The 18,965-nt window shown below is 43.1% G+C and overlaps 1 protein-coding gene across 1 annotated transcript in view; it reads right to left on the bottom strand.

Annotated features, from left to right (window-relative positions):
* Positions 1-18,965, bottom strand: part of LOC140424965 (ankyrin repeat and IBR domain-containing protein 1-like) — a 120,958-nt gene that overhangs the window by 80,103 nt on the left and 21,890 nt on the right. The window contains exons 5-6 of the mRNA XM_072508699.1: positions 10,970-11,058; positions 2,681-2,825 (exon numbers count right to left, since the gene is read on the bottom strand). Of these exons, the coding sequence (XP_072364800.1) occupies positions 2,681-2,825; positions 10,970-11,058 (234 nt within the window). The remainder of the gene's footprint in view (positions 1-2,680; positions 2,826-10,969; positions 11,059-18,965) is intronic.

Raw genomic sequence — 18,965 nt, 5'->3', positions numbered from 1 at the left:
ACAGCGCCATTAGAACGTGCTCTAACTTTATCTCACCAGCCATGGAATGACAGGCTAGTGCTCTATATTATATTGACAACATCAGTGACAATTATACTTAATGATACTGAAGTCTAAATAGGTGCTTGCCCAGTGTTGCAACTCAGGATGGAACTGAATCAATGTATCAGGGCGGACCCTATTTGATCCCCTGGTCTTTGCTGTTGCCCAATTGCAGAATATTTAAAAAATATTCAGAGAGCTCCTGCTCACAGCTGAGATATTGCTGCCAGAAAATGCAGGTGTAGACAGTGGGTGGGGGAAAAAAGTCTGGCTCATCTGTGATTGCTTATTTCCTCCCCACACACATTTCTGTGTCTTTATCTCCAAAGATGCTGCCAGATTTGCTGCATTTTCCAGTATTTTGTGTTTTAATTTCAGATATCCAGCATGTGCAATATTTTTCTTTTACTGAATAAATGAATACCTGGTCTAGACAAAGAAGAATGGACACTTTGGTATATCAGCAATAATCAGTATTGCAAGGAAGGAACAAAAACATTTGAAGGAAAATTCAATTTGAAAAGTTCAGAGTAACTGTACTACTGGTTTCTGCTGCATACTCAGGTAAAAGCAAATGTTTCACAACTTTTGAATCACAGATTTACTATTGTAGAGACTGATTTTACAACTGGTGAAGATAGGCAGTTGTGTGACACTTGAACATTGCAAGTGAGGCCAATTTTGTCCTCATAATATCTACAGTCCAGAACGGTAAGGGGAAGACTGGAAGTGGGCAAAGAGCCTTTCAAGATTGAGAAAGTGGAGGCCCTGCTGATCTCAATGGTAAGGACTCATTATATGACCATGGGGGCAATCGCAGTCACAGAGAGAACGGCGATGGGGGGGGAGAAAGTCTGTGTGAATCGGGAAACATCGTTCTCTCCAGAAGGGAACTTGTGTATAGATTTAGAGGCTATGGGAAGGGGTTTAAATGATTATTTTGTCTCCGTGTTAACAAAGGAAATGGATGATGCAGATATAGTAGGTTAGGAGGAACACTTAGATATCGGATGGGAAAATCATAACGAGAGAGGAAGTACTCGAAGGTTGATAAGTCACCAGGGCCAGATGGATTGTTTCCTAGGCTAATAAAGATGGTCATGGAGGAGATAGCAGATGCTCGGAGGATGATTTTCGAATCCTCACTAGATGCATGAGAGATACTGGAGGACTCGAGAAATGCAAACGTGACGCCATTGTTTAAAAAGGGATCGAAGGAAATGCCAAACAATTATAGGCCTGTTAGTCTTAGGTCAGTGGTGGGAAAATTAGTATATTCAATCCTGAGAGATAGGATTAACAGTCACATAGAAAGGCATGGACTAGTCAAGGATAGTCCACATGGATTTGTTAAAGGAAGGTGTTGCCTTTCAAATTTGATTGAATTTGTTGAGTAAGTGACAAGAAAGGTTGATGAAGGTAGTGCGGTGGATTTTGTATACATGGATTTTAGCAAGGTGCTTGAGAAGATCCTACATGGCAGATTGGTCAAAAAGTAAAAGCCCATGGGATACAGGACAATGTGGCAAACAGGATAAAAAGTTGGCATAGTAACAGGAAACAAAGGGTAATGATCAATGGATGCCCTTGCAAATCCAAAGTCATTTCAAGTGGTCTTCCACAGGGCGAGGTGTTGGGACAATTTCTGTTTGTGTTATATTCCAACGATTTGGACGGTAACGTAGAGGGCACGATTGGGAAATTTGCAGACGACATAAATATTGGCCGAATGGTCGACAGTGTCGATAGCTATAATCTTCAAAATTATATAGATAGATTGGTGGAGTGGGCGATAAAATGACAGATGGAATTTAACAGAGAAGTGTGAAGTCATGCATTTAGAGAGGTCAAACAGTTATAGGGAGTACACAATAAATGGGAATATACTAAGAGAGATAGATGAAGTAAGAGATCAAGTACAAGTACACGGGTCCCTCAAGTTAGCAGTTCATGTTTACAAGATTGTAAAGAAAGCATATGGAATGCTCTCCTTCATTGGCAGAGTAGAGTATAAAAGTAAGGATATAATATTGGAATTGTATAAAACACTGGTGAGGCCACAACTGGAGTAGTGTGTGCAATTCTGATCACCACATTACAGGAAGGATGTGATTGCTCTGGAGAGAGTGCAGAAAAGGTTTACAAGAATGTTGCCAGGGCTATGAAAATGTAGCTACGAGGAGAGATTGGATAGATTGCAGTTATATGCCTTGGAATAAAGAAGGCTGAGGAGTGACTTAATTGAGGTGTACAAAATGATGAGGGGAAGAGATAGAACGGACAGGATGCAATTTCTTTAGCTTATCTTTCCATAGGTGCCTGCAGTGTTTAGCACTCATTCTCCCCGCTCTCCTCCCCGCCCTCCCCCCCCCCCCCCAATTAACCCAGGATGCAACTGACTCCTGAATTAATCTAGAATTTGGCTTCACTATCACTTTAGTTTTTATAACCATGACTACTTGTCCTGTAATTGCAACTGGAAACGGAACAACCCTTTGCTGCCAATTTAGTGTCTTGGCAAGTGGACAATGTTAATGTCCTGACATTTTAACATGTACATACTGTGTAACCAAAAGCATGAATACTAAATTAAGTAGTGAAGTTCATTTTCAATGTGGCTACTGGTTCCAAAGCTTACCTTAATGTCAAACTGCAAGTAACGTTTGTCCATCTCTCTGGAAACCAAGTTTTCTATGATATCTACAGGAACTAGCTGAAAGCAGTCAAAGGCGGGACAGATTATATTGTGGGCTTCTCCCTCTTGAATCTTGATATTCAAAAACCTGCAAAAAGCATGAACTATTACTGTAAATACTGGGAAAGTGGACTGGGTATTGACATTTAATCACTTGACTTGAAAACAACAAAATCATAAATGGCACAGATTTTGCAATCAGTGATAAATTTCACCAGCTGTTCATTACAGTTGGACAGCCTTTCTATGGGTGTTGTACTGAAACTGATTTGAAATAAGAATCTATTTCAGCACGTACATATGGAAAGGGTCACTTTTAATTAAAGCATTAAACTTAAAAACCTTCAAATTACACTTTGCAGTAACTGTCAATGACATTCATAAGAAATTTTACAGTCAGTCAATTACCTTAAATGTAACTGGCAATGTTTAGCCAGCATGGTCAACAAAAATTAAAATTTCAGTCAATGAAGATTTAAATTAATCTCGCAGGCTAGAAGCTTTGTACTCAAAGAGACAGTTCCTCATTCTTAAACTACAGTTGCAGCTTGGATAAAATCAAAGGCCCAAATATCCCAGGATCTGAATCGGAAATGGAAATTAAGTTAGGAGATGTGCGTCATAACCTCCCCAAAGTTCTAATGCACACACATGCGCTGAAATTGCCTGGGAAGTTTAACCTTACATTGCCTGGGAACCTCTGTGGAAAATCTCCAACATTGGGATCTGGGTCAGGGGCTTGGGCCAGATATGCAGTACTTATCCGCATATTTACCCTGGAAATGTTATGCTGGTTAATACGTGGTCTAACTCAGAGCACCATAACCGACACCATCACACCAATCATTTCCCTGAGCCAAGCACACTAGTCACCAGTACCACCACCTTCCCCCCCACTTCACCCTCCTAACCTACTGAAAGATTTGGACTGAAAAATACAGCAACTATTGCCATGAAAAGAGGCCACATCCCGTCTTTGTCTGATTTTCTTTTGTCCTGCAATCTTCCTCAGGGATGAATGTATTGACTTTCCGATGCTTCAGCTGGAATTGGAAGTCCTGACTGAAAAGTCACCAACGGGTTGGGTCGCAGAACTCTTCATGGGCAGCATCGATGCTGACCAGAAGATCTGGGCCAAAATGTTTTGTGATTAATGTTGAGGTGTCCTTCTGGCATTTAAACACATTCAAGCATTGGAACTTTCTTGTTAATTTCTAGATTTAGAAAGAACTCAAAACAAAATTGAAACTTAAATCCACGAAAGATATCTAGCGTAATAACTTCTCTTCCCATTCTTGACAGCATCAGCTCAGGAGTCCCTCAAAGATGCATTCTTGTACTTTCCCTTAACTAAATGCTGCCCATGGCAGTAACATCTGTAAATTTACTTATATGCTATTACACCCAGTTCTGCTAAAGGTTGCAAAGTCCAAAGGTCTTTTAACTATGTTGTCAGTTTGCCTGCCCTATCCAACCGTGGGTAATTTTCAACTCCAGTTAAACATTGGGAGGACTGAAGCTGTCATCTTTGGACACCTGCATAAAATTTCTTTAAATACCTCCATGGCACCTCTCCCTTTCTCTGCAATTTCCTCACTGCATGAGGACACTCCTGAAATTCTGCAGTGCAATCCATTCTGAACTCAACGTTTTGCCTCATCGCCGATTTTTTTGCCTTCAGCTCATAAAGTTCCACTTTCTGAAGTTATTTACTCAATCTATCTGCCTCTTCACTTCCTTCTTTATGACACTCAAGAACATGGGTGGGCAAACTGCGGCCTGCAGGCCATATCTGACCCATGGGACATTTTCATCCAGCCTTCGAGCTGTCGTGTCTTGCACCTTGACAATTATAGTCCACCATTCTAGTCTCTCCCATTGGGAAGCCAGACATAAACTACAATTCCAGTGGGGGCCGAGGCACTAAGCATAACTACTGAGGAGGAAACAGGATTTCCTTCCTGCACTTGCTATCCCAGAATTTGCCAATGCTTTCTCCCCAATGTGGTTGGTTGCACCTCTGCTTGTGCCGCTGGGCCTTATCCAACGGCGGGTCTTCAAAAGGCCAGTGGGGATTTGGCGGGATTTTTGAGACAACATCAGCGTGGTTGTTGTCTGAAAATAACTTTTTACTATTCTAAGTGAGATTTATAATGAAATTAAATTCGGAGAACGGTGGAGGGCGAAGTGGACTTGGACAGGAAACGCCAGTGCAGAAGAAAGATGTGAGCATTGCTGTTAAACAACACATCCGCTGGAGATATTCCTGACTATGTTATTCTGTCTACTACAAATCATTATTATTATGATATGGAGTTTTGCTTGTTTTCAGCAAGGAGTTGCTGACAGTCCTATTTTGCAGCAAACCGTTGCTAACTTTTGGAGTAGAGTTGCTCAACCTCTTGCACTGCCTGGCAGTCATCAGCAATTCCCCTGCAATGCTGTCTGAGAAAGCCAAATTTGGATGCTTAAAAACTAGAATTTCAGTTTTACTTTCTTTTGACATTTTTGTTTATAAGTGCTCACGATATTGATAATAGAGGGCAAGGATGTTGGAGGCAGTGCATTGTTCTGCAGTATTGTTTTAACCCTGTTTATTTTAAAATAAAATTGTGTTGCCCATGTTTGAACATGATTTATTTTTTTCTTGAGCATTGATGGTCAATTATACAGTTTTCATACTAAGCTGTGACCCTCAGGTCAAAAGATCTGCCCGTATCTGCTCTTCAAAGTGAAGCGCATGGATTAAGATTTTAATCATTCACTCTAAATAAACCATCATCTTTGGTACAGCATCAAATTTTTCCATACGTCTTGACATGTCTTGGGGACATCTTTCTATGTTAAGACTTAATGAAATCAAGAATGAATTTTCTGTTGCTCATATTTAACATGTTCAAATTCATACTCAAACCTTGTCATCTAGTTTATTTTAAATCACGAGTAAAATACAAAATCTTTAAGGATGCAGCAGCTTCCATTAAGCACTTCACTGATTGGTGTGGGCGATATCTCTTTGCAGTGTTACTGAAGTAGCACTGGATAAATGCTAAGCCCCGTTCACCCATCAACATTGTGCTCATTGATTTACACTGGCCCTGGTTAAGCACTGCCTTGATAAAATTCTCTTGTTTTCACATCTCTCCATGGATTCGCCCATTCCTACCCGTGTAACTTTATCCGAGAGTTGTGGGGCTGGAGAGATATCTGCAGTTCTCCGATTCTGGCCATCTGTGCATTCTGAACTTAATCGTTCCACTATTGGCGGCTATGACTTCAACTTCCAAGATGTCTTGAAACACTTTACAGCCAATTAAGTACTTTTTGAGTTGTAGTCACTGGTACACTGTAGGCAATGTTACCAAATAATGGACAAGGCTCAAGGGGCCGAATGGCTTACTCCTGGCTTCTAATATATATGCTCTTATGTCGTTTGGATGGATGAGATTAGCTGGATCAGATGGTCCTTTCATCCATACCTATCCTGTGAACAGAGGGTGGAATCATGGCTGGGATTCTGTTTAATTTGTTGCTAATGGAAGGTTACTGTGCAGGCTTTGTAGGGTTAAATTGCCAGGGCAGGAGTGCGTAATGGGCTGATAGTGAATCGACAACCTGTTTTACACTGCACATGATTCTTAAGAATCTTTTCCATTTACTTCAATCTTGTCCTTTGTCTACTTACCGATTATCAAACTCTACCTTGGTGCTTTTATGATTTAAAAAAAAGAGATATTGAAATATCTTGATCAATTGTTTTGCATAGTAAATATTGAAACTATGTTCTGGTGAGTTGTAGGAATCAGCAGAGTATTCAGATTTGTTGATCAAGATATAATTGTGAACCATCCAGTCTTTGTCCTTTGGTCTCTTAAAAGTTATGTCGCATGAGACACCCAAGGGCTCTAATACTTCTCAGTGACAGTAAAGACATATAATGTTTAATCATTCAACTTTCTTGCTCAGGAATTATTTGATCTTTCTACTCTGAGATTACGGATCAAATTGAATCTAATGGCACCCTTGTATGAAAAAATTATATTGAATATCATGCACCCAGGCAGAAGAAAGTCTTCTACTACTTCTACAGAATAGAAAATATCTTCTGCAGTTTATCTGTGTTACAAGTATTGAATCATTCACACAAATATGAATTTACTGTCATTGTGTCCAAATTGTGCAATGTACAGAAAATGTTAATGAAGGCTGAGGCAGTCACCAAAATCAGGGTCATCATCTGCAGTCTTATAGATAACTAATGGAATATCTCCGGTCAAATTAACAATATTGAACATTGTTGTTGAAGTTAAATTTGTACCCTCTGGTTTGTTTAATGGTCACGGTGGGATGACCTGTAGGGCACACACACTGCATAATATTTGAACATAGAACAGCACAGTACAGGCCCTTCGGCCCACGATGTTGTGCCGATCATTTATCCTAATCCAATATCAACCTAACCTACACCCCTTCAATTTACTGCTATCCATGTGCCTGTCCAAGAGTCACTTAAATGTCCCTAATGACTCTGACTCCACCACCTCTGTTGGCAGTGCATTCCACGCACCCACCACTCTCTGTGTAAAGAACCTACCTCTGACATCGTCCCTATACCTTCCTCCAATCACCTTAAAATTATGTCCCCTCGTGACAGCCATTTCCGCCCTGGGGAAAAGTCTCTGGCTATCCACTCTATCCATGCCTCTCATCATCTTGTACACCTCTATCAAGTCACCTCTCTTCCTTCTTTGCTCCAGTGAGAAAAGCCCTAGCTCCCTCAACCTTTCTTCAGAAGACATGCCCTCCAGTCCAGGCAGCATCCTGGTAAATCTCCTCTGCACCCTCTCCAAAGCATCCACATCCTTCCTATAATGAGGCGATCAGAACTGGACACAATATTCCAAGTGTGGTCTACCCAGGGTTTTATAAAGCTGCAGCAAAACCTCGCGGCTCTTAAACTCAATCCTCCTGTTAATGAAAGCCAACACACCATACACCTTCTTAACAACCCTATCAACCCTATGAGGGATCTATGTACATGGACCCCAAGATCCCTCTGTTCCTCCACACTTCCCAGAATCCTGCCTTTAACCCTGTATTCAGCATTCAAATTCTACCTTGCAAAATGAATCACTTCACATTTATCTAGTTTGAACTCCATCTGCCACTTCTCAGCCCAGCTCTGCATCCTGTCAATGTCCTGTTGTAACCTGCAACAGCCCTCAACACTATCTACAACCCCAAAGAGCAGAGGTCCCAGAACAGATCTCTGCAGGACACCACTGGTCACCGACCTCCAGGCGGAATACTTTCCATCCACTACCACTCGCTGTCTTCTTTCAGCCAGCCAATTCTGTATCCAGACAGCTAAATTTCCCTGTATCCTATGCACCCGAACTTTCTGAATGAGCCTACCATGGGGAACCTTATCAAATGCCTTACTGAAATCCATATACACCACATCCACTGCCCGACCTGCATCAATGTGTGTCGTCATATCCTCAAAGAATTCAATGTGGCTTGTGAGGCATGACGTGCCCCTCAGAAAGCCATGCTATCTTTAATCAAACTATGTTTTTCTAAATAATCATAAATCCTATTTCTCAGAATCCTTTCCAATATTTTGCTCACCACAGACGCAAGACTGACTGGTCTGTAATTCCCAGGGACTTCCCTGTTCCCTTTCTTTAACAGGGAAACAACATACCCCTTCCTCCAATCATCCGGTATTACTCCAGTGGAGAGCGAGGACACAAAGATCATCGCCAACGGCGCAATCTCCTCCCTTGCATCCCATAGTAATCTTGGGTATATCCCATGTCGGACCCCGGGTACTTATCTATCCTGATGCTTTTCAAAATTTCCAGCACATCCTCCTTCTTAATATCAACCTGTTCGAGTCCATTAACCTGGTTCACGCTATTCTCCTGAGCAACAAGGCCCCTCTCTCTCGTGAATACTGAAGCAAAGTATTCATTTAGGGTCTCCCCTATCTTCTCAGACTCGAGGCACAAGTTCCCTCCACACTTCCCAGAATCCTGCCTTTAACCCTGTATTCAGCCCTGATCGGCCCTACTCTGACTCCGATCATCCTCTTATTTCTCACATAAGTGTAGAACGCCTTGGGGTTTTCCCCAATCCTTCCTGCCAGAGCTTTTTCATGCCCCTTTCTAGCTCTCCTAATTCCATTTTTGAGTTCCTTCCTGGCTACCTTGTAACCCTCAAGAGCCGTGCCAGATCCTTGCTTCCTCAACCTTACGTAAGCTTCATTCTTTCTCTTAACTAGAACTCCACTTCTCTTGTCATCCAAGGCTCCTTCACCTTACCATTCCTTCCTCGTCTCAGTGGGACAAAACTATCTAGCACTTGCAGCAAGTGCTCCTTAAAACCCCCCACATTACTGTTGTGCATTTCCCAAAGAACAACTGTTCCCACTTTATGCTCCTCCGCTCCTGTCTAATAGCAGTATAATTTCCCCTCCCCCAATTAAATACCTTCCCATACTGTCTGTTCCTATCCCTCTTCATGACTATGGTAAAAGTCAAGGAGTTGTGGTCACTGTCACCGAAATGCTCTCCCACCGAGACATCTGACACTTGGCCTGGTTCGTTGCCAAGTACCAAATCCAATATGGCTTCCCCCCTAGTCGACCTATCTACATATTGAGTCAGGAATCCTTCCTGTACACACCTGACAAAAACTGCTCCATCCAAACCATTTGCAGTAAGGAGGTTCCAGTCAATATTAGGGAAGTTGAAGTCACCCATGACAACAACTCTGTTACTCAGGTTTTTCAAAATGCCCAACACATCTTCCTTCCTAACAAGTATTTCCTCGAGCTTACCAATCTGTTTCACACTGTCCTCTCCAACAATATCGCCCCTCTCATTTGTAAATACAGAAGAAAAGTACTCGTTCAAGACCTCTCCTATCTCTTCAGACTCAATACACAATCTCCCGCTACTGTCCTTGATCGGACCTACCCTCGCTCTAGTCATTCTCATATTTCTCACATATGTGTAAAAGGCCTTGGGGTTTTCCTTGATCCTACCCGCCAAAGATTGTTCATGCCCTCTCTTAGCTCTCCTAATCCCTTTCTTCAGTTCCCTCCTGGCTATCTTGTATCCCTCCAATGCCCTGTCTGAACCTTGTTTCCTCAGCCTTACATAAGTCACCTTTTTCCTCTTAACAAGACATTCAACCTCTCGTCAACCATGGTTCCCTCACTCGACCATCTCTTCCCTGCCTGACAGGGACATACATATCAAGGACACGTAGCACCTGTTCCTTGAACAAGTTCCACATTTCACTTGTGTCCTTCCCTGCCAGCCTATGTTCCCAACTTATGCACTTCAATTCTTGTCTGACAACATCGTATTTACCCTTCCCCCAATTGTAAACCTTGCCCTGTTGCACGTACCTATCCCTCTCCATTACTAAAGTGAAAGTCACAGAATTGTGGTCACTATCTCCAAAATGCTCCCCCACTAACAAATCTATCACTTGCCCTGGCTCATTACCCAGTACTAAATCCAATATTGCCCCTCCTCTGGTCGGACAATCTACATACTGCTTTAGAAAAGCTTCCTGGACACACTGCACAAACACCACCCCATCCAAACTATTTGATCTAAAGAGTTTCCACTCAATATTTGGGAAGTTAAAGTCGCCCATGACTACTACCCTATGACTTCTGCACCTTTCCAAAATCTGTTTCCCAATCTGTTCCTCCACATCTCTGCTACTATTGGGGGGCCTATAGAAAACTCCTAACAAGGTGACTGCTCCTTTCCTATTTCTGACTTCAACCCATACTACCTCAGTAGGCTGATACTCCTCGAACTGCCTTTCTGCAGCTGTTATACTATCTCTAATTAATAATGCCACCCCCCCACCTCTTTTACCACCCTCCCTAATCTTATTGAAACCAGGTTCAAGGCTGGTTGTTCTGATGTACGTAGTTTTCTTTTTGGTCGTTGTATAATACTCTCAGTGAGAAATCCAACTCTTTTCTTTTTTATTCCGTAACTGTTACTTGAAACTCCAATAAAAATATTAAAAAATATATATATTGGCAGCCCTAGAGGCACAATTTTTAGAAAGAAGCTAATAAAGGGATGACTTGTGGCGGAGGAGTGATGAAATGTCAACAAAAACTAAATTAAAACCGACCACCTCTACCAATGGAAATTCTCCAGCCTCCAATAATCCAGATTGTAAAATGATACTCACCCTTCCCAGCATCCTCGGCAAAATTCATGACCACAAGGCACATCCACAGGATCTTCAAATACAGAAATGTTGCACAAGCAAATGCCACACTGAAAAATAAGGTATCATATCAAGTAACGGTAAAAAAACCAAGTAAAAAACAAAAATGTACAAATTCAACAAAACTGAGCCAGGATAAAATCTCGATTCTCACATGTTAACTTCTATCTAATTTCAAAATAAGAAAATAGAAAGAGTAGGTCCATTGGCCCTTTGAACCAGCTCACCATTAAATAATATCTTCCACTTAAACTCCACTATCCTCACATACAGTACCCAATAGTCTTGTGGCCTCTGACCTGAATATACCCAATGACTGAGCAGCCACAGCTCTCTGGGGTAGAGAATTTCAAAGATGCATAATCCTCGAGTGAATAAATTTCACATCTCAATCCTAAATGGCAGATCCCTTCCTTTGCGACTGTGACCTGTATTCTAGATTCCCCAGCCAGGTGTAACATTTTTTCAGTGCCTACCCTGTCAAGCCTCTGAAGTATTTTCTATCTTGCAATTAGATCACCTCTCATTCTTTTAAACACTAAGGATTAATCCATCCTCACAGCCAATCCCCTGATCCCAGGAACCTGTCCAGTGAACCTTAGTTGCACTCTTTCTTAAGTAAGGAAATCAAAACTGCACACAATACACCCCAGGCAACCTGGCTTCACCAATGCCCTGTAGCAAGACATTACTCTTATTCTTCGATCCTTTTTTTTTTTACAAAAGCTAATCATTTGTCTTTCAAAATGCTTGCTGTGGACCTCCATGCTAACTTTGTGAAACATTTCCCAGTCTCTCCCTATTCAACAATTATTCTGCTTTCTTAATTTTCCTACCATCTGCCAGATTCTTGCCCACTCAATCAATGTGTCTATATCCTTCAGTGTTTTCCTCATCGTTTACTTCCCACCTAACTTCGTTTCATCGGCAAATTTGGATACATTAAGATTCAGTGCCATAATTTAAGTTTTTAATATAGATTGTAAATCCTTGTGGTACTACATTAGTTACAGCCTACCAATTATCCCACCCTCAATCCAGGGTCCTTGGTAGCTGCATCTTTCCATCTATGGAACATGATTGACACCCAGAAAACAATTGTTTCGATGGATTTAGGAGGTGCAGACTAGCCTAGCAATTGTACACGCCTCCGTGACTTCATAGGCTTCGGTACTTTTCATAGAATCCCTACAGTGCTGAAGGAGGCCATTCTGCCCATCGGGTCTGTACCAACCCTCAAAGAGCACCCTAAATAGGCCCACTTCTTCATCCTATCCCTGTAACCCCACATAACCCACACATCCCTGGACACTAAGGGACAATTTATCACGGCCAATCCATCTAACCTGCACATCTTTGGACTGTAGGAGGCAACCAGAGCAAATTTGCGCAGGCAGAGGGAGGTGTGCAAACTCCACACAGTCACTCAAGGCCAAAATTGAACCTGGGTTCCTGGCGCTGCGAGGCAGCAGTGCTAAACACTGTGCCACTTTGTGAGCTAGTATCCGGAGGAAAGACGGAAGCCTACATGTCTGGGGTTTAGCTGTTGCTTGAGTTGCTGAAAGGTGTTCATTTAAACAAAATATTAACTGCCTAATGGATCCCACACCAGATTTTCAGTTGGATTTACTAATTTATCCATTAAATCATGATTTTGTGGGCAGCACGGTGGCGCAGTGGTTAGCATTGCTGCCTCATGGTGCCGAGGTCCCAGGTTCGATCCCGGCTCTGGGTCACTGTCCGTGTGGAGTTTGCACATTCTCCCATGTTTGCGTGGGTTTCGCCCCCACAACCTAAAAAGATGTGCAGTGTAGGTGGATTGATCATGCTAAATTGGCCCTTAATTGGAATAAATTAATTGGGTACACTAAAATTAAAAAGAAAATCATGATTTTGTTGTTGTTTGTGTTAAAAGGCAACGACAGGCAGGGCCTAGATTGCCACAGATGGAGATGTGATCTTGTCCTCCAGGTGTGCCATTCCCTAACCCCTTTCATGCTAGTCAGCCTCCCACTTCTGGAGCCTGCAGGCAAAACCCAGACAAGCCACCAACTCCCTCAATAAAGACCCACCTCGGCAAATTAAGTTAAATTAAATTAAATTTCCTCACCACTCCAGGAAAACACACACCTCAACATCCAGTCACCTAGTAAGCCCCTATATTGGCTATAAAAAGGCCCCCACCACACAACTAACCCCCCCCCCCCCCGCCCCCCCCCGAAAAGCCCCTCACAATAGAACTGTTACTCCACTAAATCCCCTTACTAGAATACTAAATCTCCAATAATCCATCAATAAACGTCTCAAAAATCTTCCTCCCCACTAAGGTATCTCTGCACAAACCACCCAAACCTTTCTTAGTTTCTAGCCTGTAACTCACTCCCAGCATCTGTTAACCCACAGAGAAGCTCCCCGAATCCAAGTAGATTCCAGTCAGTAACTCATTCCCAGTTATCTATTATTCTATGCATCAAGGTCCACAAACCCCTCAGATTGGGAGTGGGTTACAGGCTCAAAACTAATCATGAGATTTAGGGTTATATATAGAATTACCCACAAGCGAGTCGCAGGCTGGAATCTAATTGCAGGATTTAGGGGAGTGGGGTGGTTATGTATAGAATAACATACACGGGAGTGAATTACAAGCATTAATCCAATCGAGGGGCTCAGGTTGCTGATACGTGGAATGACAGATACCCATCAGTCCTAATTTTATGAAATGCCCCACCATCACGGTAGTACTGTCAAACAGGCTAGTGTGTGGGTATGGGTGTTATTTAACACAATCATACTGAAGACAGTAGAATACAAGGTTCAGAATATCAAATTGGGGTTAGGTGTGAAAGCAAGTAGTTTAAATTGGAGATGAACAGAGCTAAGATGAAGTACCGCTGGACTGCATAAATAGAAATTTACATTCGGAAGATAAGGGAAGTGACTTTAAGTTAACTACTGTATTTCAAAAGGAATATGTACAGTGAGCATAGATTGTAAATGGATGAAGGAACGTAGTAAGTTTACTTTTACTCAAAAGTAGTAACCATAAAATAAAATGAAAGATCTGTAAATTTGTGAAAAGGAACTTCTGAAGGAATGCAAAACAATAGAGTTAAGACGAAAGAGGACAAATACACCTGGAGAAAAACGGGAGTCTGTTTTGGAGGGTATTGTTAGCAGTGTGTGCTGGAAACAAACCTGTGAAGCAGTTGATGCTATCCTCAGAAAAAGGTGCGTGTCTGCATGGTTTTGAGGCAAGCTTTGGCTTCCCAGCATTGAATGAGAGAAAAGCCTGTGTAAGACTTCCCCTATAGCAACATAGATTTGTGGCAAAATTACTAAATTTTTTAGTCATTAAAATCTACATGGATTGTTGCCTATGTCCAGCTCTGAGCTAATTAAGCAGAAAACCTTTGGTAACTGGGCTGCACGGTAGCACAGTTGCTAGCATTGTTGCTTCACAGCACCATGGTCCCAGGTTCGATTCCCAGCTTGGGTCATTGTCTGTGCCGAGTACGCACGTTCTCCGTGTCTGCGTGGGTTTCCTCCGGGTGCTACGGCTTGGATTTGGATTGGGTTTTGTTTATAGTCACCTGTACCGAGGTACAGTGAAAAGTATTTTTCTGCGAGCAGCTCAACAGATCATTAAGAACATGAAAATGAAATAAAATAAAAGAAATACATAATAGGGCAACACAAGGTACACAATGTGGGTTTCCTCCCACAAGTCCCAAAAGACATGCCGTTTGGCAATTTGGACATTCCGAATTCGTCTTTGTGTAACAGGGCAGGCACTGGTATGTGGCAACTAGGGGCTTTTAAGAGTTACATTTAAAAAATAATATTTTTATTAAGGTATTTGAAAATTTTAATAAAAATAACATAGACAATTACATCAACATGGTATAATAAATTTCCCCCACCATCTCAATCTTCACACACCTCAACCATACAACAACAATCCGGCCCACCCCCCTCCTTGGAATACTGCATCTGCTGACACTTTAATTTTCCCTGAGGAAGTCGAACGGCTGCCACCTCCGGGTGAACCCGACCATAGAACATAGAACATAGAACAATACAGCACAGTACAGGCCCTTCGGCCCACGATGTTGCACCGAAACAAAAGCCATCTAACCTACACTATGCCATTATCATCCATATGTTTATCCAATAAACTTTTAAATGCCCTCAATGTTGGCGAGTTCACTACTGTAGCAGGTAGGGCATTCCACGGCCTCACTACTCTTTGCGTAAAGACCCTCTTAAGGCAAACTTTATTTTCTCGAGACTGAGAAACCCAGCCATGTCACTAACCCAGGTCTCTACACTCGGGCGCTTTGAGTCTCTCCGCCTCCGGGCTACCAGGGAGGCAAAGGCAAGACGTCAGCCTCTTTCGCCCCCATAACTCCCGGCTCTTCCGACACTCCAAGATCGCTACCTCCAGACTCGGCACCACCAGTGTTTTTAGCACCGTGGACATTGCCTTAGCAAAACCCTGCCAAAACCTTCTAAGCTCCGGGCATGCCCAAAACATGTGGACATGATTTGCTGGGCTTCCCGTGCACCTCACACACCTATCTTCTACCCCGAAAAACCTGCTCATCCTAGCCGCTGTCATGTGTGCCCGGTGGACTACGTTAAATTGTATCAGGCTGAGCCTGGCACATGTTGAGGAGGTATTAACCCTGCTTAGGGCATCCGCCTATAGACCCGCCTCTCTATCTCCTCCTAGCCCGTCCTCCCACTTGGCCTTAAGCTCCTCCACCGCAATTTTCATTTCACCTCCGAGAGCTCCTGGTAAATAAAACCCAAAGCCCATCCCCCCTCTAACCAGCTCCCTGCAAGACAAAGTTACCTTTAGCCATTCATACAGCCCCTTATTACACATAGCACTACTTACATTTATACAATCCGGCACAACAAATCGCCGCCACAGTACTTCTCCAAGGCTTCAATGTCTTTTAATTCGCCTCCAGCCTCTTTTCTTTTAAAAAGTTCATACTTCGTCAGATGTTTCAAAGTAGAAGTCCCGTTCCTCATGTGTGACCTACAAATGGGCTGGGTACAGCATCCCAAACTTCACCCCCTTTTTAAAGAGGGCCGTTTTTGCCCGATTAAACCCAGTTTGCCTCTTGGCCAGATCCGCACCCAGGTCCTGATAAATGCACAGTTCACAGTTCTCCCATTTGCTGCTCCGTTCCTTCTTGGCCCACCGCAGAACATGTTCCTTGTCCAGGAAACAGTGAAAGCGTACCACCATGGCCCTCGGCGGCTCGTTCACTCGGGGCTTTTCCCCCCGAGGGCTCGGTGCGCTCTATTCACTTCCAGGGGCCGAGGGAACATCTCAGCCCCCATCAACTTCCCCAGCATGTCCGTCACACAAGTCCTCGCATCCGATCCCTCACTGCCTTCAGGGAGGCTGACAATTCTAAGATTCTGCCTCCTGGACCTGTTCTCAGGTCCTCCAGCTTCTCCTGCATTCTTTTCTGGCGGTCGTTCATCATCGCCATCTCGGTCTCCAACACAGTTACGTACTCCTCGTGCTCGGACACCTTTTTCTCCACCTCCTGGATCGCTCTCCCGTGGGTCTCTTGATTCTGCACAACTTGATCAATCAAAGCCTTAATCGGGTCCAGCGTGTCCTTCTTCAGCTTGGCGAAGCAATCTCCGAAAAACTTCACCAGCTGCTCCGTCGACCACTGTGCCATCTCCCTGAGGCCCTGCTTCTCCGCCATGCTTTTCCGCATTACCAGCTTTGCTCGCGTCTTCCTTATAGGACTATGTTTTCTCACACGGCCACTTCTGGTCCAATTCTCCATACACCGGAGGGGGATTTCTCCTTGCTGTCTCACTCTTCACCGATTTATCCCATAAAATCCGGAAAAAAACGGGGGAAAAGGTCCAAAGTTCCGTCACAGACGGGAGCTATCAAATGTGCGACCTACTCCTCCATGGCCGTCACCAGAATTGCTTTTCAGATTAACTTAATTGTAGTGTTAATGTAAGCCTACTTGTGACAATAAAGATTGTTATTATTTATTATTACTATTGTGGAAGTACTGTTAATTGCGTAAATGCTAGTTTGACCTCAGCTGGAATATTGTGTACTGTTCTGCGTGCCACACAGAAGGATGTGAATGCACTGGAATGCAGAAGAGGTTTACAAGAATTGTTCCAGAAATGAGAAACTTCAGTTATGAGATTAGAGTGGAGAGATTAGGACTGTTCTCCTTGGAGATAAGAAGCTGAGGGGAGATTTGATAGAGGTGCTCAAAATTATGATGGGCTAAACAGAGTAGATCGGGAGAAACTGTTTCCCCTCATAAAAGGAACCAGAGGGCACAGAATAAAGGTGATTGGCAAATGAAGCAAATGTGATGCAAGAATTTATTTTTCACACAATAAGTGGTTATGGATCTAGAATGCACTACCTGGCAGTGTAGTGGAGGCAGGGCAAGCTCATTTGAGGCATTCAGGGGTATGTGAAAAAGGCAGGGGTTTGGCTCTAAGCCATAATGCTCTTTTGGAGAGCAAGTGCAGGCATGGTGGGCCAAATGGCCTCATTCTGCACAAAACAATTCTATGATTCTGTAATCTGGTGTCTTCAAGTTTTATCTTTTTTCCTTTTTAAAAAATCTTTAAATTCAATTTTTTTAATCTACACAGGTGGTTTTAAATTCTTTTTCCTGATTTTCTCAAAATACAAATTGTAACTTGTGTGATGGCTTGTTACAAGTTCCCTTTGGGATTTGGACAGTCTGCACTTGCCACCTGTGTAGCCATGTAAAATGGCTAACTCCCGATGAGAATGGCCAAACCCCGATTTAAAATGGCGAACGGAAGAGACTGATGGGAAAATCAGCCAACAGGACTCAAACAGACAGCTGCAGGTAAAACTGTGTATTCGCCTTTGGGGAAGCCAGACCGAATCGATACCTGCAGCCATCAACACAACAACACAACAGCCGTCTGCATAGTAAGTAGCAATCCTGGGAACAATATGCTACACACAAAAGCCGACCCAGACTTTTCGGCGCCAGCAGGAGCTTACACAAAGAGAGGTGAATGACCACCCCTCGATCAAGGAGTCGCTCCAGCATTGGAGAATATCGAACCAAGTGATTGGGACCAAGTCCAATCACTTGGAACCAGGTACAAGGTCCGCCCCGAGAGGCGGGAAGCCCCTGGGGACTATAAGAATAGGGGCCAAGTTCAAATCGACCCTTCTTCCCTTCTTCTCCTCTCCCTTTGAGACCCTTCTGCTGACCCTCTTCAACAGCTGCAAGAAACAGTAAGTCTTACTCCAACGCTCGCTACGAGATAGGTACTCCTGACTATCGACCTGTACCAGCTTTGAATCCCGCAGGCTCAGAACCCATACGAAAGGCCATTCGTTTCCCTGACCTGGTGGGCCATTCCCAAAGTTAAGTATTGGCCTGTTAGTTGTAGGAAGTAGCTTAGAAGTAGAATTAATGTAGAAGTATGGATTGCTGGATATAATAAATGTGCGTTGATTTAACTCTTACTAAGCGGTGTGTTGGATTACTGATCATTACTTGGACTTGAACCACGTGGCGGTATCAGAAAGATACCTGGCGACTCAAGAGCAAAGGTGATAGAACAAGAGCAATTAAACGAAGGCTAAAAAGAGCAACATTTTGGCGACATCCTGACGGGACCCGATCTAGAAGTGGAAAACCACTCCGGGAGAACCCAAGAAATTTGAATTAGAAACCCAATTGGAAACAGAAAACCACAAGTGTTCAAGCGGTTCTGGTCAATACTCATAATTCGGAAGTGTGTGTATGCATGCATAACTAACAGGGCTATAAGGTAAAACTGATAGATTTTTGTGGCGTCAAAATTGTCGGAAGTCTGTATTTTCAGAAAGTAGCGAAAGCCGTACCCGCATTTACAACACCGCCTTAGCCCCCTGTTCCAAATTTAGAAGAAGCAG

This window comes from Scyliorhinus torazame, chromosome 6, assembly GCF_047496885.1.
Source record: "Scyliorhinus torazame isolate Kashiwa2021f chromosome 6, sScyTor2.1, whole genome shotgun sequence".
In the NCBI taxonomy this organism is placed as follows: Eukaryota; Metazoa; Chordata; class Chondrichthyes; order Carcharhiniformes; family Scyliorhinidae; genus Scyliorhinus; species Scyliorhinus torazame.
This window is presented reverse-complemented; position numbering and strand designations above follow the sequence as displayed.